At 41.9% G+C, this 20862-nt stretch overlaps 1 protein-coding gene across 4 annotated transcripts in view; it reads left to right on the top strand.

Moving 5' to 3' along the window:
* MIPOL1 (mirror-image polydactyly 1) overlaps positions 1-20615 on the top strand; it is a 197978-nt gene extending 177363 nt beyond the window's left edge. For 3 of the 4 annotated variants that reach the window (XM_071746096.1, XM_071746099.1, XM_071746095.1), the window contains exon 12: positions 1810-7099. In XM_071746096.1, coding sequence (XP_071602197.1) covers positions 1810-1876 — 67 coding nt within the window. In that variant the 3' untranslated portion in view covers positions 1877-7099. Of the gene's footprint in view, positions 1-1809; positions 7100-19891 lie in introns of those variants that run through there. The other variant, XM_071746097.1, reaches the window with a different exon arrangement.
* Positions 20616-20862: the final 247 nt, after the last annotated feature.

Here is a 20862-nt window from a genome sequence, read left to right as displayed (position 1 = left end):
ACACAGACTAACAACTGATTTAATAGGGAAATTTATCAATAAGAGAGGCTGAGGAAACTGTAACCTATCAGTAACTGAGTTAAAACCATTAGAACCCAGAAAACATTGATTATCCACTGGGAGAAAACTTTTAGGAGTAAATAATATGAAAGTCTTGACTTTATACTTGCATGGACTAACTGCACTGAGCTATGGCTGTCTGGGTGTTGCCTTCCTTAAGACAAAGAAGTGCAGTGGATGTATCTTACAAAACCAGGCAAAATGCACTAGTTGGATCAAAAAGAAAAGTGATACATGGAAAACTGAAGGGAGAGGAGGTGCTAAGCGGTGATTTTTCACCTGTGCTTTCACTCCTTTAGAGTCCCTGTGGAACAGCTAGAACCAGCTAAACTATCCACATACCTTTCCTGGTGTCTGAGTAGGTGACTTAGGGTGGTGAATTCTTAATCTCGTTTCAGGAATTAAGTCACCTGGTGAGTACAATGAAAGGTGTAGCTTCATAGTGCTTGGTGGTTCCTGGAAAACAAGCGTGTTTCAATACGTACCATGTTCATTAGTCATGACTTGTGGCAATAAACCCAAGATGTGTTAACTAGTTTTCCTGCACTGCACTTACTAATGCGTCCATGAGATAAAATGTATTCTGCAGTTTTGATAAAGCTGTGTTATTTTTATTTCCTATCTGCATTCCTCATGTCTTATATTAAAGGAAAAAAAACAAAAAACAAAAACCAAACAAACCTATCTTTTCAGATAAGGAAAAATTATCAAGTTTGCAACAGTGAATGCAGCTATTGGAACCTGCAACTTTCCTTATCCATTATGGAATTTGAGTATAAAATATGCTGGACGCAGCTCTAAAGGTGTTCTACTGCACACAGTGTCTGCTTTTATATAGTTGGTTTATTTGTGAGAGAGCTTTCATTGAAAGACTCCACAAAATACCAATAAATTGAAGAAATAGCTTCACTGCATGATTACTGGAGTGGTGAACATAAATGTGTGAATTATAAACACTGAACAAATTCAGCTCTTTGCATTTGCCTACAGAGTTTAACAAAAGGAAAAAAAACCCACAAAAAACAAAAACAAACACAAAAAACACCAAAAAAAAACCACCAAAAAAAAAAATAAAATAAAAAGACAGTGATGTGCTGGACATACTTTTAACCTGTGCCTTAAAACTGAATTAAATGACTCTCTATCCTACTTATTGGAGTGTTCATCTTTCTGTGGCATTGTCAACATAATAATGGATACAGGCCACATTCAAAATATCATCCACATTCTCAGACTGTTGCCTTGTTGAGCACTTTTTAGAAGTTTTTGACATTAAAAATTGGCATAAATTTATAAAGTGGAGAGTATCTGTTAGAGGCAAGGTATTTTTTAAGGGGAAACAACAGGTAAGTGTTATATTTGAGCTGTGGACCACTCATATTTTACAAAGTAAAGGAATTGAATGTCCTGCTCACTCCAAAGTGTGTATGTGCCACAGGGCTGCAGCCCTGGTGTCTGTGTTAATGCCTTATGGGGACCTCAGCTGCTACATATACTACAAAAGCCAAGGGAGTTGATACATACCACTGACTGCAGATGGGTTGGGCTGTAGGTTAAAAAGTTTTTCGTAAGTTGTCTGCATTTTCCCTTAATGTCTGTCTTTTACAGTAGTGCTTTGTTTCCGAGCGTGACCACCACCAGGACAGCTTGGTTCAGTGCAAACACTGTCTCTTTCAGCCAGAACATTCCTAACGTTAGCTTCCTTTTTTTTTTTTTTCTCTCCTCTCCCTCTTCCCTGCCCCCTCTCAGGTTGGAAAGGCTGGTGGACGTCCTGAGGAAGAAGGTTGGAGCAGGGACCATTAGGACCGTGATCTGATTGAAAGCTGTAGTCTAAGGAAGCATTCACATCTGGTGACCAGGCTGCTTCATTCAGCACTGTGTAAACACTAAAGCCTTAACTTAGCAAACAGTTGTTAGAAGTGGGACACTCCAGCGACATTCCAAGCTGAGATAAAATCAAATCATAAATGTTTAACTACTTTGCTGCTGAGTTCTGTGATTTGTTGAAATGTTTCACTGCAAACATGTATTTGTTTTTAAGCAGATGCATTGTGGCACCGTGTACTGTGAAAAATGATGTAGATGCTTATTTTAACAGTCTGTCCTCTCTGTGTTACTAGACGATAGTCTGCTACAAGGCACAGCTTGATCATTTGCAGCTACTTCAGGCTTCAGGTGCAAAATCCTGCAAAGCAGGAAAATTGCAGATAGTGGCTGTGGCTACATTTAAAGGAAGGATACATGGATAGGTCCATACACTATTGAATAGCTACAGTATAGTACAGTTAGGTTTCCCTTGAGGTACAGCTTCCCAAATTGCAACTTGAAAGCCTTGTGACATTGTACTATATCTCAGACAGTGGGGAAGGTTTTATGTGTTGTTTTTAGTCATTTCTCTATCCTTTCCTATGAGAGAAACCTCTCATATATTCAGAAATCACCCTACAGCATTAAAATTGGGCTTTTCGATGTAAGGTGCTTCCCTCATCTCTTTTCTATAAGATTCTTTGCCTGCTTCTTTTAGACCTCTGATTGCTGTGCAGTGCAAGAGTACCATCCAGGCTGGGTTTAAGGCCAGACTTTCAACCCCGTGCTTTGTGTACTTCTGAAGTGCCCTGGGACTGAACTCAAAGGCTAAGGGATAGATTTTCTCAAGGAGGAGAGGAATTGAAGGATGAGAAGGAAACTTTGGGGTACACAGACATGATAGACCTTGGTGATACAGGAGAGCTGAAGTTGTTTTTGTGACCTGAACATCTTCATGTATTTGGTACAACTTTGTCACATAACCAAAGATCACCAAAAAGCTCAGTTAAGCACTTGTATTAACCAGATCAAAAAGGCAGCTGTAATCTCTAAGCAGCCCAAATTCAGTAATGAGTCTCAGAAGCATAGTGGACTTTAAGCTACTCCCAGGAGTAGCCAGCTCAAGCAGGATGGATGTAGCTCTTAAGGCTCCAACTTGCCTACTCTGATTTGTGTTTAATGTTGTTATGCTGTCTTCCCTATTAATGTTTGCTTGTGCAGATGTCATGATAGGGTAGGCTAGTTGAAAAAAATGAAATTTTAATTTTGGATAGGGGGAGACATTTTTATGCCTATTTTTCCTTTCAGGCCCGGAGATCAGTAGCATTCCTCAAGGCCAAATTTACCCAACTCACTTCTAGAAACTTCTGAAGTGCTCCTTTTTAACCTTTGGTCAATCCCAAGATAGCCAGTGAGTCTGGAGTCTCTCCCCCACACTTATTCAGTGAAAGGAAAGTTTAATTCTTCGGGACTGGAGCACTGTCACCCACAGCTTCCAGCACTTTAACCTTCTCCCATGTGATGCTGTGTGGCACTTGGGTTACTCAACTGCTCTTTTTCCCACTGTTCTCATTGAGCTTTAGTGCCCTGAGTGAAAGACAAGATCTCCTGAGCTGTTGGTGCTTTTCAGATATTTCTGTTTTAAGACCATACTGTGTTAGACTAAAGGTCCAGCTAGCCATGGGTCTGCCTTTGGCAATAACCAGCAGAAAATGCCTGGGCAAGGATGTAGTCAGGCCAGCACTATTGTCCCTCCTCCCCAATGATGTCTCAGGAATTTCTTATTTAGACACTTTCTGAGCCAGAAATGCTGTCTTTGTATTTAGCAGCATTTTTTCATTACCTGTTTTTAAATCCATTTACACTTTTAGTATCTACTTGTTCTTGTCATGAAGCCTTATGCAGTTAATGATGCACTGAATGAGGAAATATTTGCTTATATTTGTTATGAATCAGCTCTATTCTTTTGCTATCAGCTCTATCTTTTGCTACATGTTGTTAGAGAAACAGTGAGCAACCATTCTCAGTTCATATTGTTTCCCCATCTCTTGTGATTTTATATTTTTTACATCCTTCTCCATCTCTTTTCTAGAGGGAGCCCCTATTCTCTTGTAAAGAAGCTGTCTTGTGTTTTTATTTGGCCTTCTCATGCTAATCTATTTCTTTTCCCAGTCTGTGCTGTTTTTACTGAGATAGAACCAGATTTGTGCCTGGTATTCAAGGTATGGAGAAATGATTACTTTAACAGTTGTCATGATGATGTGGTCTGGTTTATTCTCTATGCTATTTGTATTAATATTTAGCATTGGATTTGCTTTATAATATATTATTTCTTGGAATTAGTATTGCTGTAGTAATAACAACAATTCTAGATCTCATTGCTCAGTTATAATATCCAGCCCAGAGTTCATCATAAGGCATGTGGAGACAGAACAATATTCTGAGTACATAACTTTGCATTTATGGGTACTGAATGTCACCTGTCCTTTCAGAATGCATTCTCTGGTGACCCTGAGTTCTTATTCTATCTCTTCTCACAGCTCATTTTTACTGGTCACAGTAACAGTATCGTCAGCATCTTCATGCTGAATATCTCCAAAGTAACCTCTTTTTCAAGGTGATTTCATAGTAAAATTGAATGGCATGGGCTCTGGAGCAAAGATCTCTGTAGGAGAATAAGGTAACTTTCCTTCACTATGAAAATTAGAAACTTATTCTTACACATTGTTTTACTCTTACTTTTAATTACTTATTTATCCATGTAAAGATACTCCCTCTTCCTCTTTCACCACTTTGATGAGGAATCTTGTTTGCTACTTTGGAAATGCAAGTTTACTGAATCAGGGCTTGTTTTCCATGCATGAATGTGCTAAATTCCACTTCTCCCCAGGAGCAGAAAGAAGTCCTCACTTTGCCCCAACTCTTTGCAGATCATCTTATGATGATCCTTGCAGGCTCCGTGCAGCAAGACTGACTTACATCCTCCTGTATCAGTTGCCTTTGTCTAGGAAAGCAGGACTGGCCAGGCAAAAGCAGTCTAGCAGGCTTAATCTCAGATACAAATGATTGTGGGTAATAACTCAGTAAAATTAGGTGATAATTTTGCATTGTAATTTTCCTTTTTACACATGGTACCCAAGTGAAAAAGTATTTCCTGACTGTCTTATGTCTTGTACCAAGTAGTCTGAATTTCAGTGAGATTATTAGTTAGGAGTTTTTATCTTCCTGTAGATAAATGACTTAGAATCATAATTAAATTAGGAGTTGATTTCTTAAATTCAGCTAGAAATGTTTGTCTTCTTTGAAAAGAACCTTGGGAAATTTACTGTGCTGAGAGGTGAAGATTTAGAAAAGGTTGGGTTCTCACTCTTCCTTGCTAACAACCTGGTGTGTGGTCTTTGGCAAATCCCTTAGTGACAGTCATAAAAGGTATGCAGCCCCTGGAGAGGTGCTTAGACTCCTCAGGGGAGTTTGCAAAAACATCTCTGTGTCTAACATCAAAACACTTTCACTTCTTCACCAGCTGAAGTGACCAGCACAGATCACACAGGTCCAGTAATGCAGGCCCAAACCTTTAGTGCCCTAGAGTGAAATTCTGGCCCCGCAGACTGTTTTGCCTTTCAGTGTCATTCTAGTCTTGCGTGTAGAAATAGGTGATAATGATAGCAAATGTTAATTATTTTTTATCATATTCTTTGTTCATTGAGAACTGATTGATGTCCGTGGAGAGCACTGAAGGTGGAAAGAAGCCTGCCCTTTATAGCAGACAAATGCAATTTTTACTTCTGTTGTAATTTATGAGAAAACGATGAGATTGCACCTGATTATTTACCAGGAACAGCAATTCATTTGCCTCCTGATGGTACAGCAGTTCATGATGAAAGGTGGCTCACCATAGGCAATGCTTATGGTGGCAGTAATAATTATTGGTGACATTAGTGTCCCTGCTGTCTTGAGGTTCACTGAGATACTCAGAAATGTCCTTCCCCTCTGAGATTTTGTGTGTTTCTTTTGGTGATCCTGCTGCATATTATGCATTGTGAGCCATTTCTGGTATATGCCAGGGTAAAATATGTAAATAGCATCATGTTGGCTCGGGATAAGAGCGTTATTAATGCTTTTCAGCACTAATTATATTCATAGTAAGCCTTCCCTAAGCCCTCACTAATTAACAATATTGTGACAAATCAACTTTAACAGAAAAAAACTGTGGACCTTTAGTCATTTAGTACTGTTTTTCATTCAGCCCACAGCTCAAACTTGGTAACACAGCTTTCTCTACTAGTGTTGGGAAAACTGCTGATATTTGAAAAGTTCAGAGCCAGCTCAGTCTCCTTAGTGGAATCCTGTAGATGAAGTTGGTTTGATTCCTCTTTAAATGTAATCACAAGAAAGTAAGATTCATTGGTTAATCATTACTACAGTGAATATTAAAATTGTTTTCATAAATAAGCCATCCTATTGATATAATTCAGTAATGGCAATATGTTGTCATAGGCCATGTCATTTGTTTATTCCAAATCACAGGAATCAGGTTTTATAAGGTACCTTAATATTCAAATTAAATGGCTTTCTAAATATTCTTAACAAGTGATCAAGACTTGTAACATCCCTAATCCATGTGCACAAATGAACTTGCTATCTAAATGTCAGTATTTCTCTGTATCTTTGTTTTCTTCATTTAGAATAATACCAGATAAAGCCTGTTAGGTTTGGTTTCTCTCTTTTCATTTTGTACCTCAAAAGATTTTCCTCCCATGCAAGAATAAACTGTGAGGCACGTGAAATGACTGACCAGCAGTTTCTCTGATACTGCTTTTGCTGTGATGACAGCATTACACGTACTGACTGTTATCGCCGTACCATTCCACATCAGGTCTGCAGACCTGGACTTTCTCTGTTTGTTTTTCTCATGCACTGGTAAATAAAATGTATTCACAAGTCCAAAAAACCAAAGTGGTGTTCTCATATTAGGTTGATTATAAGTCAGCTGTTGAGCTTCAGTGGTCTAAACATTTCATTCTTCAGTTTTGTTGGGAGCACACGTGTTCTGGGAGGCTTTTAAACAAATACTTGAAATGGTTGAAAGATTTACATTGCCAGTGCCTAGCTAAATATGTAGTCTTAAGAAAAGACATGGTTTATTTTGGCACCGTTTGAAAAACTCAAATATTTTAAACATTTGTTAAGTTTGAGCTTGCACATTTGAACTAAAAGTTTGCATTCCAAAATTGCATCTCGGGTTACCTGTCTATCTCTCTTTTGTATTTTATAATCCCTTTATTAAAATAGTCTTTGCAAAAGAAGTTGGGGTTTGGGGTTGTGGTTTTGGGGGGGATGTTGTTTGGTTTTGGTTGTTGTTTCTTTTCTTGTTAATTTTAAAACATTTCCATTAACTTTATCAATTTTAAGGTAACATTTACCTCGTAACTCTATTCAGCTAAACATCAGAACTACAACACCAGGAGTATCTTCAGAATTTAGGGCTTCATGTTGCTAGCCAAGATTTGGTTGTAACAGAAATTAAATGCAGGAATAGTGACCAAATCCTGTAATGCTTTACTGTTGTCATACTGTGCCCTGTGATGAGTAAGTACAAGCCCTAATGGTGACTGCAGGGCCAGGCACTGAAGCAAGCATGTTGAAAAGGTGTACTGAACTGATAAAATAGAATACCTCAAATAGGAAAAGCTGTCTTTCAGCTGGTGCTGTTTTTCTTTTCCTTCTCTTGGCAGAAGAGGAGGCAGGGGCAATGTTTAATCTAATTTTTTATATTTAAAAAAATACCCTTTTTTTTTTCTCTCATAAGTTTTGACCTGAAACTTGTACTGAAAGTTAAAAATTTGAGAATCCATAAACTGTATTTTATTCAAAGCCTGCAAGAACCCTTGTTCAACAAGTCCTGGAACACCCGGTTACAATCAGGCACGTGCTTTGGTGCAGCCACCAGCTCCAAAGGGTCACACTCCTTCTGAGAAGATGTCACCGGGAGGAGTTTGGCATCTTTCCTCCATCATTACCTTGGGCCAAAGGTCCAAACAGTCTTCACTGAAGTTCATCGTTATCTGAGTATGATAGAAGCAGATCCATTGTCATATGGGGAAGCAGCAGTATATCTGGTAGAAGTGGTCACAGCTGTTTCCCAGTGGCTGTGCCAAACAGGGGTTTGATAAACCCTGCAAAATATGTTACATGAATTTGCTGTGCTTAACACTCACACATGAATGTGGGTATTTCACATAAAATTGAAAAATGTGATGGTGTCCCAAATAATTCAAAGGATGGAAACAATGGTATGTTTTTTCATGAATTAACTATTAGCAGAACTAATTCCAGAACCAAATTTATAAAAGCAAAAACAGACAGTTAAAATATTAAGATGCAAATATCAAAAACTACTTGGACACTACTCTGTTTCATTGCCTGAAGCCTCAGGACTTTGTTCATTTACTGATTCCACTGATCCAGTGCCACTATTTCATCAGTTTTGTGATCAAAGAGGTAAACTGCTTTCCAAAATCAGTCTATGAGAAATGAGGTTACTGGTGTCTAAACTGATCTAGATATCACCATAAAAGCTGAAAATTTGAGTAGAAGCAAAATTCCTAATATCTGTAAGTAAAGATCAGTTTTTTAAAAAATTAATTATTTCTTCACTTAGATATTTAGCTTATTTACAGAACATACTCAACTCAGATGCAGCCTTCTGTGAAAGTCTAGTAGACTAGAAAAAAATAACAAATAGTAGGAAATCTCCATCTACACATGCCCATAGCACTAATATCACCCCATTAGGTGCTTCAACATGCTATGTAAATTTATTACCTTTATTTCTTCCACTTTCTAGATGGAAAATTTTCTTTCTCACCTCTCCCATTCTACCAGTGCATGGAGAACATAAATAGTACAGATAATGGGCACTAAACATTACTGGTAGCTTTAAGCAAGAAAGGAAGACACATGAACTGGTAAAATTGAGGAATGTGATCAGCTATGGCATTTGTTAAATTGTTTTAAAATGACAGAGGCAGAAAATTAAATGCTTCAAGCTGTGACTGGGTATGGTAGACCAATTCTACCACTTAACAGTATTCTCACTGGTGGGGATGCTACCTTCAACCACAGCCCAAAAATGTAGATCTCCCTGTCCACACCGTTGGATATGGAGCTGTGGGGCTCCAAAACACCTTATCAGACACAGGGTTATGAGTTCTCAGTGTGTGATCCAGTCAGCAGACTGAGAAAGATATGGGTAAATCATAGCTTTGAACTGGACTCTTCTTCCCATGAGACAAGGAAGGCACAAATCAGGACATCTGGACTGTGCTGTTGCTGCTGAAACAGTAAAACAAAGAAAATGCAAGTTAGAAATTAAATTTTTAACAGAATAGCAGAAAGGAATTGGGTGAAATCCAGAAACTCATGAGTGTGGAAGATTTTCCTGCTTGAGACTTAGAAAAGGAGGGAAAGTTGTTACAGTGAGTGACATAAATGTTTTGCTTACAAATAGAAGTCTTGAAAGCTTCATGGAAGTCAAAGCAAGATACAGCTGCTGTAATATTTGAAAGCAGGTGTCTAAGGTCAAAGTTGGTGTGCAAGCTTAAGCTTCGGAAATGTATTGAAATTTGGTTTTGTTCAGTTCAGGGGTTTTTGTGGTTGGTGGTGGTTTTTTGGTTTGATTTGGTTTGGGTTTTTTCCAAATTCTTATTTCATAGGGCAAGCTGCCTTGGTTCTGAATTTCAAATAGAACAACATTTGTAATTAACATTTAGCTGGTTTGGTTGCTGTGTGATCAGCATGATTATTTGGCCACAGGTTGAGCAACAGAAAGTTGTCCTATCACTAAGGCCTTCTTCTTACATATATGACACAAAAAGTGATATCAACATTGTAAACATTTAAATATATTTAATAGGCTCTGATCCCTTTACCAATTTTCATCACTAAACATCAGCACATATTTACAAGAAAAATTAGTAACAATAGTACTTTTTCCCTGAGCTGGTAAAAGAAATGTCTAAGTGAGCATTTGACTGTATGTTGTTGTTTTTTTAACTCTGGGCCTGATTAGAATTGACTAAATTAGCCTGAGGATTTTCCAGGCAGATCTTACCACCCCTGTTGGAGCAGGCAGCGCTCTGAGCACTATTCTGGCTCAAGTGTACTCATGAAATGCCACCTCTAGACATCCAAAGCTCTCCATCACATTTTTAACTGTTCCCACTCTCTCATTTAGAAAGTCATGGCTGCTTCTCTCCAAGTGAGTAGAGAATGAGCAGGGCTTGGTTAACACAGCTGATATCTGGCTTACTGGCTGAGAGGGGATGCAGCCTTTTCAATGCACCAGACTGGTGACCACTGGGAACATATGGAAAGTCTGATCATTGCTAATTTACAGCTCTCAGGGATTCAGGCTGAATCTCCATTATTAGTCCAAGATAATGAGTTGCCACTGTATGAATGAAAGTAAGGGCCATGACTATAGGAAAGTTGTCATTCATTGGATTAAACTTGAGTGTGTCTATTACCTCAGTAGTTGTATTAAGTCAAGCTATAAAATCATATCAGCAACAATTTTTAATGTACAAAAGGGAGAAAAATATTAGCCCTGTTAGACTGCTTTATAGACAGTTTGGCTACTGGGACATGGAAAATCTTCTAGAGCTGGGTACAGCTTCCTGGGAGAGTCAACAAAACTGGATTTTATCATCCTAACTTTGGGTTTTTTTCCTTTTGCCAGTAGGAGCAATAGTAAGCTTCACAGAAGGCAAAGGGAAGAAGGAGGCAGAAGGGAACCTGTAGAGTTACAGGGCATCCAAAGATGTAGGGGTTTTCCTGTAAAAGTGAGTGGATTTATCAGAAATCTGTCACAGGTAATGGGGCTCAGAAAGGTGAGTGTTAGAAAGGACTTTCAGTTCAGCAGTTCAGTTCAATGTAATTCAGCAGCAGCATGATGTAAGCAATCGTGCCTTCTGATGGCTAAATGACCCATGTTCCCCCTTCCCTGGGGGTACAGGATTCCTCACCTGTGCACATACAGGCACTGCTGTTACGGCGAGCCTTCTCTCGGGGACACGGCTCTTTTCCAGAGCTCTTTTGCCGTCCCTCTCCTCAGAGGTCTTCATCTCTTCCTCTTCTGCTTCTGGGAGCATGCCTTTTATTTTGCCCTTCAGCCCCACCCATTTCCAGCTGGGGCAGGCCCTAATTATTGGGCACAGCTGGGCCTAAGCTCCCAGTTCATTATCGGTGACACCTGAGGACTTGTGGTTCTCTCTACATTTCCCCCCTTTTTGTTGTTTGTTGAAAAAATTTACAATTCATTTAAACATTTCATTCAAACATTTCATTACTTTTTTAAATATTTCATTTCACAATAATTTACGGCCTCACATTCTTAATAATTTACAAATATTTCATTTCACAATAATTTACGGCCTCACATTCTTAATAATTTACAAACATTTTTAAACATTTCATTATTTTTTCGTCATTTTCTTAATTTTACAACTTTCTTTGCCTTTGTGGGGGGAAAATTCGGGCTCTTACCAGCTTTGTTGCACCGCTTTAGCCTTTGTTATCAGCAGGAGATGAGGTCTCATGAGCACCAGCTCAGTTTTCGCTGGTACTCGCCACCTCGGAATGCCTGGCCATGCAGAGGCTTCTCCGAGCATTCAGCGCACCAGTCTTATCGCGTGTCCCTAGGGCTCCATTTCAGGACCGCATCGCGTGTCCCTGGGAGGCTCCGTTTCAGGACCGCACTGACTTGATGCGCACTCAGAGCTCCGCTTCAGCTTCAGCATTCCTCAGGTTTGAGTTCTGCGCGCCAACTCGCTGCGCCTTTCGAGCCTCATTCTTCTCTCCTGCCTGGCTCGCCATTCCGGGCTGTTGTATCTTGCCGTGCTGGGCTTCTACTTCTACACGCCGCCTACAGCATTTAAGCTTAGCCTTGTGGAGCTTTTCCCGTGGTTGCGTATTTGGAGCTCTTTCTAGAGCATCCCGCACCAACGTAGTGGCTCCATCTGACGTGGCTGCGTATTTCGAAGCTCTTTATATCGCCTTCCGCATTTAAGCCAGGCTTTGTAGAGCTTCCCGCAACCAACGTGGTCACGTAGAGCTTTTTATTATACCTCAGCGTTCATGGCTGCTGTTGTTGCCCGCATTCTCCACCAGATGTTGCGGCGAGCCTTCTCTCGGGGAACACGGCTCTTTTCCAGAGCTCTCTTGCCATCCCTCTCCTCAGACATCTTCGTCTCTTCCTCTTCTGCTTCTGGGAGCATGCCTTTTATTTTGCCCTTCAGCCCCGCCCATTTCCGGCTGGGGCAGGCCCTAATTATTGGGCACAGCTGGGCCTAAGCTCCCAGTTCATTATCGGCGACACCTGAGGACTTGTGGTTCTCTCTACACACTGCTGAGGTAGAAATGCTCACTTGCCCCTTCAAACCATATGACCACTTGGGCCCAGACATCTTCTATACTGGGGTAAGTTATTCCTGAGATCAACAGGTCACCATTAAAGACAGCCAAAAAAATATTGGTCAGACCAGCTGTGCCCAGGAGGAGTGGTGCTCCGTGTGCTGTTGAGCCAGGTGAGGAAGCAGAAAGGGAGGGAGGAATGGTGGAGGGTGAACATGCTTTGCACCTCCTTGTAGGGTCTTGAGACATCATCTGGCTATGGGGTCCCAGCAGACAGGGAACCACTGGCCTCTGTGTCCACAGAGGACTGGAAGCAAGTTTTTAGTAACATTGCCACCCTTCACAGCAACAAACACCTCTCTGCCTGAAGTCACCTCTGTTTTATTCAGACAATCAAATCTCAGCCTAAACCATTTACAGAACCCAGTTGTTTGAGTACATTCAGTGTTTCTGCACGTCCTTTGCTAGAGTAGCACATCCCAGGTGCATGAACCAGGGCTGTGCCCAAATGATGGCTGCAGCTCTGCCTGACTGGCTTACCAGGCCAGGCAGTGCAGGAGAAGCAGATCCTAGAACGAAAATCTGGAATGGAGCCCCCCATGGCTGACTTCTGTGTATTTGGGCCCAGCCTTGTGCTGGTGCCTGGGCCGGGCTGCCTGTCAGTGTGTGACAGCAGCACATCTCTCAGTGTCATTTCTGTGGTATCCTGGGCACATGGAGACTGCCTGGGGATGTGACCCAAAGCACAGAGAGCAGAGCCAGCTGGGAGGGTGGCTTTTAAAGTGCACCCCTAACCCAAATCAAAACAGAAATTCAGATGCATCCTGAGGGAAATCTGAGTCAAGAATTTGCTCTTTGGGGATGTCTGTTTTGCACAGAGCAAGGCTCAATCTGCTGGGCCATGATTCCCCAGTTCTAACCCAAAGGCATTGGATATGGGTCTAACTGCACCCATTTATAGTACTTTCAGACTAGGTTTCCTCACCTGCTGAGAGCCTGAAGTGCAGGAGAAGCAAGGAGAAAAATACGGAAACTCCCGCTGTGCTTTTTTAGGCAAAGGCTTTGACTAAGGGCTGTGCAGGGACATCTGTGGAGAGTGACAGAGGCTGCTCTGACCTGCACAGCTCTGGCATCAAACATCTGAATAAAGCAACAGCAGCCCGTGCATGAAGGCCAGAAAGCTTCACAGTTTTGCTCTTCTTTGATCACATAGTGAGGAAACTCAGCTCCACTGCTTTTCAGGCAGCTAAATACCCTACTTCCTCCACATTTTGCTTGTCTGGTCATGATAACTTTATTTCCCCAGAGCTCCAAAAGCCACTAGAGTAAGACTCTTATAAATCTGAACTGCCTGTGCCTAAAGAAAATACGCTTTCATCAGTGTGTGTTTTTGTGGAATCCCACAGGACTGTTCTCAACAGACCTATATAGCAAATCCACAACTGCCCGTTGTAACTCTCCCCCTGATTTTCAGTAATGGCATTAGCCTTGGAACCTCCCATTAAAATCTGGTCTGCAAATGACTCAGGTTGCATGTTACAAGCTGTTTTGTCCAGATCTGCACCCTCTCACAGACTCATTTTCTGTCGAGCTGACTATTTGTTATCGTGTGACCTGCCACCTACTATCTCATTAAAAATCATATTAATTTTTTTTCAGTGCTATTGACATTTTATCTTCCTGGGGCTTTTCCGAAACCGCCTGCTGCAGGTGTCTAACTAGGTGGTTTGACTAGTGCTTTCCACTAGTACTACAGTGAGCTGAGGTCTGTCAGGCTGAACAACATATTACCCTCTTGACCCAGGATGTGTAGAAGATATACCACCACCTGCCATAGGCATGTCCTGTTCCCTCCTTCAACCCCACCCCCTGCTTGCAAAACCTGTAAATTATGTCTTCAGTTCCTTTTCAGTTACTCCTTTACCTAAGTGATTCATATACAGCACGTGTATCTAGCTAGCTACCAGGTTGATTTATGGTGATTATAATATGTACATATAATAAAGTCAAATCCAAAGAAAAGTATTTCCTTGGCTTGAAAAGCTTTTATGCATTGCAAAAGCAAGAAAGCCTATAGAATGGTTCAACATACAAAAACCACATGGCAGGCTCCTCCTCCCTGATTTACTGTTGCTTTTCTAGTGTGCTCACATAGGAAAGCTGGATACCAACCCAAACTGCATTAATTCCAGCAGCCCTTGGTCTGTTATTTTTAAAGCAGGTCTTAGGCCTTCAAGTGGAACCACAGATATGTAGGGAATCAGAGCCCCCTGATTATGGACACAACAGCAAATCTGCCACTTTGATTGAACTTGTTTTCTAGTCTGTCTTTCTTTCAACTTCAAACCAAAAGTTTTTTTTTTTTTCTGAAAACTTAAAGGGCAATTTACTACCCAAAAATCCTACCCCATTTTGATAACTGAACAAATTTCGTTCATCTTCTCTTGGATAAACTGAATAGGATGATTTTCTGATAACACATCAGGTATTGCTCAGACAACAAGGCATTTCAAGCTCTTAAGTATGCAGTTGCTTGAACTGGACACAGTGCTCCCTTTCTGCTCTCAGACATGGTCTATCTAGAGCTGACCTCTCTCTGCCTTTAATACATTCTTTCCTTATTCCAAGGACCATGCTTATTCTCTAAGGCACATCATCACCCCAGAACCTCATGCTGAGTGCCTGTCCTAGAGTCAAAGTAGGTGTATTTGTGGTCCATTCCTCCCTAAAACTTTCTGGATGTGGAAGAGAGCAGACAGAAAATAATCTGAGGCAGAAAACAATGGTGAAGGAATAAGATGAAAGAAAGATAATAGAGTTAAGAAGCTCATGCCAGCAAACTCAGCTTCATTAATGCTGGTGCCTATTCTCTGTACTTTGTACTTTTGTTGCTGAAGCATTAATCTTGTCCAGTATGGAAAAAAATATATCCCTGGCATAATCATCTGAAAGTCAAACCTGCTGAAGCGAGGTAGATATCTATAAGGCTGCTAAAAAAAAACAAAACAAACCACACAACAAAAAAACACCAAAGTGATTGTGTAGTTAATCTTGTTGGCTTAGTTGTGTTCCATGGTGATTTTAATTACACTGTAATTTGAGCTAAGTCAAAAGATGGTAAGAATAGTGGCTGGGTAGAGGTTAGTGGAATGTGAATGGAAAGAAGTGATCCTGGGGACAGATCTGACAGGCAGGAATATTGCTGCACTGCCAGGGAGGGGGTGAGGCTGTTTTTGGCATGAGCGTGACAGGGAGAGGTGCCAGGAGGCTGGCAGGGCTGGCAGTGAGGCGTGACAGCTGCTGAGCAGGAGGAGTGATGCTGCACTGACCATGAAAGGGGGGTGAGAAACACTGCACTGATGCTTCTTCAGAGGGACAAAGTGAAGTCAAAAGCAGGACTTAAAGATGTAAGGAAGGATATCATGAGAACTGCAGAGCTGAATGCCAGCACTGGGTATCTGCCGTCCCTGGCAGACACTTCACAAAATCTGTGAGGCTGCACCTTGAATGCACTTGAGGCTTGCCCTGTGTTGCGGCAATGTCTGTCCCTCATGGCTGGAGGGATATTCAGCTGGAAACAGCTTTCAGGTTGTCCTGGTTTGGGCAGTGGTTTGTTAAACAGTGACACGGGTCCATCAGTGGATGATGCATTTAACCATCAGCTGTGCTACTGATGTACCCTAAATTACTCCTGTTTGATTAAGCAATTCTATCAGAGCTGTGTACTCTGCAACACTAGAAAGGAATGTAATTTAGGTGGACTGGCATTGAGTGGCAGTAATTTTTGACTAAAGCATTCCTGGGAATGTTAACTCTTTTATTGAAATACACCTAGCACATCTACCTTGGACTATAAAGTCATATAAGACACATGAAGCAACCACTTCTTGAGTCCATGGTGCAACCTTCTTATGGTAAGGAGGAGCTACTGAGGTTTAATATTAAAAACACTCATCTTGCTAATGGGGTAAAATATTTTGTTTTAGTGGAGAAAAAGAGACAAATCTCAGAAAAGAGAAATTAAGGTTTGCATTTCTGTAATATGCATTGTTTATGGGGCAAAAAAGTCTTACTGCTGAGGGGAGAAATGTTAGTTTGTGCTGGTATTAATTTATTTTGATGTCTCATATCTCAAAAGACAGTCATAGGCATGACAAATGGCCCTGAGGATGGCTGAGCTGACGGTACCCCTCTAGCTAGAGAGTAGTGTGTAGCCAGAGGTTCTGTGGACTCTTTTGAAAGCCAAGAACTCCCCTATAGCAAGTTTGTATCTCCTGGGATCAACACCGCAGACTTCCCCTTTGATTTTCAAGAGCTCTTGTCATACCAAAGAAGAGACAGCATTAAATGTGTGCCACCTTTGTTCCTGCACTTTGGGGAGCTCTTATCACAGGAGCAACTGCAGTTCAGCTTTCAGATTTTGGAAGGACACAGAACCAATTACACTTCCTTACAGTGCATCGGAACATTGACTCTAAAGCAGAAAACTAATGATGGACAGGCTGCAAAACAAATGCTGTGAAGTTTGCTATGTGAAGAAGTTGATCCAACTGTTTTTATTATTATTATTATATTTATTTTCTTCTTCTGTCCAGAAAAAGCATGGCTCAGAATAGCTAGATGGAAGCCTTGTTGCATTTTGCAGATTGAAGCACCTAGTTTTGTAAATTTAATAGCAAAAACACATAGTCTATTTCCCTCTGTTACACAGTCACATAGATGCAATTTTAGTTTACTCTTTTTTTCCAAGAGTAAAGGTATGGCTTTTCCAAGGTAAATTAAGTAAGAACTGTGCCAGTTCTGTAAAAATTACTTGAACTCTACGTATTATTATTATCTCATCTTCCACTCCTATATATCAGCAATTATTCTGTATAAAGTCTGTGGCTTGTATGTGGTCTTGCTTTTGTTATAGCCATTTCTTGACAGGATCAATCCTGCTCCTGCCAGGTGCTGAAACTGCTGAACTAACTTTGGCTGAATAAAAGCCGTGGGTGCGACACCAGCAGCTCTTAGCTCCCCTCTGTGGAATGCTACATTTGTATTAACATGTATCTTTCTTTGTGATTTTTTTTTTTTTTTTAACTCAAAATGATGCCCTTTAAAATCTCTTCCTGGAGAGAGAGAGAGGTTGAGAGAGAGAGAGGGAAAAAATACACTCCCCTTGGAATTTAACCTTAATTTGAACCAAGATCTGTGAAAGAAAAGCACTTTCGTGCATTGTTCACCAACTCCACCCAGCCAGCCCCTTATCTAACCTGAGTCTCTATTGCCTATAGCTTTGTAACTTTTGCAGCAGTACATTCCACATGCTCTTACATGCTTTAAAGCCAACCTGGAGACACTGTGACATTATAATACCAAGAAACACCTAATGATTCCATCTTGCAACTCCTTAGACTGGACAGTGTGGCAGCAGGGACTGTCCTTCCAAAAGTTTTTAAAGGGTCTGGTGTGTTCTGCAAATAAACAACCGTGGCTACTCCTGACCACTGACAAAGGTCACAGCAGCTCCTGAAACCCCTGAGTCAGCCTCTCCCTATACCCCAAACCAGGAGATACTGAAACATTAGTAACTCTTCTTCTAACCTGATTCCTTGGGTTTCCTATGCCTTTAGAGGGGAAGGAGTCAGCCCTTGATTTGCATGACATCAGCTTGGGGTCAAAATTCAGTCTTAAACACACACGTAGAAAAGGGAGCTTCCTTGTTTGCTGTTGAGAGGCGGACTTCCAGTGTGTCTCCTATCGTGTTCATGGGGGGAACAGCCAGCAGATTGCTTTCCTATAACTTTTCACTTCCTAGAAAAGGCAGACAGCTGCCCCAGGTGTGGTCCACCTTCATGCTGTCTCCTGTTGCCTATCAGCCATCTGCTCCCTGCAGTCATCTCTGTTTCCCAGCATCCCTCAGTTTCTCCTGACTTGTCAGCCCTTGGTCCACTTTCCCTCGCTTACTGTCTGCTTTATATCCTTTCCTTCCACGTCCTCAATCTCTCTTTCAAGTCCTCACTGCTTGTTATCATCATCCCCCCTTCCCTCATGCTCCACAGTCACAGGCCCTTTTCCTGGTTCTCCAGGGTGCTGGGTGAGCTTGGCTTCCTCAAGCCTGTTGCCCTTTTTACTAAGTGCTGTCTCCCTTCACCTGCAGGCAGATGTGGCAGGCACCTGGTAGAGGCAAATGAGTGGTGCCACCCCTGCCAGCAACGTGTCTATTATCTGGGGAGCAAAACTCTTAAAACTGAAGGTAGGAAGCAGTCATTCACAATGACTGCACAAGATAAAGACCAAATATCATGCGTCTCAGAAGGAAGAGTGGGTACTATTATATGCACCAGTGGCTTGCCATGTATCCTCCCCTTTTTTAACAACCTCCAGCTGCTTTTCTCTTAAAAATATGTTTTGCAAAATGCCATTTGCTTTTGCTCTAGATAGCCTAGTAATAAAACTCTTCAAGGAAATACAGCATATAGCATTGTTCTTACACTCCTGGAGTGTTTGAAGGACCCCCTTGGAATAAGCATGCACCAGGAGATGAGAGGAAGCAGGAAAAACCAAAATAAGAAATATCAAGGACACACGGTCAAGCATGAATCATTTTGGTCTTTCAGTTGAACCCGAAGCAAGATCAGATTTCACATCCACCCTCGATGAGGCTGGCATTTTCACACACACACTGCAAACCCGTTGGCATGGAAGTGGTTTCATGGTGAGAGGCCGCTGGCATATAAGTAAGCCCAACTTGGATGAGGAGGTATAGAGAAGGTTTCTCATTAGAGAAACTACTGGTCAGTGGAACTCGTGCTTAAAAACAAAATAACCTTGCAGGCAGGTAGGCAGTTTTTGGTAGAGATCCACCCGGCCCAGGTGCCTCAGCGGCGGCTGGAAGCACAAGTGACCTCACCGCGGAGTCTGGGCACCTGCAGTCCCGCGGGGCGCCGCGGAAGGAGCGCGGGGGCCGGTGTAAGGGCCCCGGGGAGCCTAAGCCCCAGCTGGCTGCGGGGCTCGGCGGCAGCAGGAAGAGGAGTACGGGGAGGAAATTCCCCGGAGTGAGGGAGCGCTCCGGCCGCTGCCCGCCCCGCGGGGACTACCCGGCCTGCCGCTGCCTGCAGGGATGGGCCGGGGCTGACTCAGCAACCGGGCCTGTGGGGGAAGGGGGCACTGAGACGTTGTTTTAAATTGGGGGGGAAGGGGGGGGATTCAATACAGCCACAGGCTGACACATGTACCAGATCGTTCTCTCGCTCCCCAGCGCTTTGCAGCGGGGGGCAGGAGGGCGGCCCCGCCACCTCCCCCCGCCGCACAAGGGGCGGCTCCCGGCCCGCCCGCTCTCCGTCCCCACCGTCCCCGGCTGCAGCCTCCCTGCCCCCACCGCTCCGGCACCCGTAATCCCCCCCGCCGCCGGTAGCAGCCCACACCCCATTAACCGCTCTGAAACAGGCGAGACGGGGAGGGCGCCGGGGGAACCAGCCTGTTGCCTGTTGCAACTGCAAATGGGTGGCCCGACCTTTAATTCCTCCTGTGATCATTCTGAGAATCCCCCGTGTTTAGTAATTTTGTAATTAAACCACTGTCATTTGGGATAAACTTTTTCTTTTTTCTTTTTTTTTCCACATAGATCTTTAATTTCCCAATGATCCTGGTCCTCTCATGCTGGCCCAGGCGTGTTGCATGTGCCAAACCGCAAAGCCTATAGAGCACAGGTCCTTGCAGATGAGGAGAGCCTGTGTCTTCGGTAAATTAAAGAGCTCTATATCTTCCTGTGTCAGTATATTATTGATTATTTTCATAGGCGTTTAGCTGTGCTTTGCAGCTCAGTATTGAAAGTTTTTATCGATACTTTCAGAGCAAAATGAAGAATTTTTTTTCTGTTTTGTTTTGTTGGGGGTTTTTTTGTTTGGTTGGTTTGGGGTTTTTTAAGTATAATGACAGCTGATGTTTTTTCTGGTTTTTCCCCTCCTCTACTTTTTCCTTATTAAAATTACTGGCATAGCAACTGGACTGTTGTACTTCACAACCCCATTGACATGTGCTGTGTATTCGCTGCTGTCTGGAGGATATGACTGTAAAGAATAAGTTGATCCAAAACATATATATTGATCTTTAGGCCTTAGATTTCTCTGTCACAGGCAATCTATCTGGCTAACTACAGTGGCCTTCCTTCTTCTGAAATTACAAATTTAAAAACAAACTACTCCTTTCCATTATTTTCTGATTAATACATACAGTAGCCTTTATTCTATTCCAGCCTTTCTAGAATGGAAAAAATATGTACAAATATATATATATACACACATATATATAAAAAAGTGAAACACATTGGAATACATTTATGTCTTAAAAACATACTAAAGTCTTCCCTTTACCCATGATTCAAAGCTACTGTCAAATCTGCCAGAAGAGTAGACTGAGAGGTTTTGATTTCTCACATGAATATATATTTGCCAAAATGTTCTACTGTGTAAAGAACCTTGTTATGAGACAATAAGTGCAAAATACTGTATCCCATCTGTATTTATAGTGTAAGAAACAATTTTTCATGGCACCAAGATGAGACTGGAAATGCATGCAGTTTTTACAGGTTTTAAA

This window comes from Heliangelus exortis, chromosome 5 (assembly GCF_036169615.1).
Source record: "Heliangelus exortis chromosome 5, bHelExo1.hap1, whole genome shotgun sequence".
Classification (NCBI taxonomy): domain Eukaryota; kingdom Metazoa; phylum Chordata; class Aves; order Apodiformes; family Trochilidae; genus Heliangelus; species Heliangelus exortis.
The sequence above is the reverse complement of the archived record's forward strand: the minus strand, read 5'-3'. Positions and strand labels throughout refer to the sequence as shown.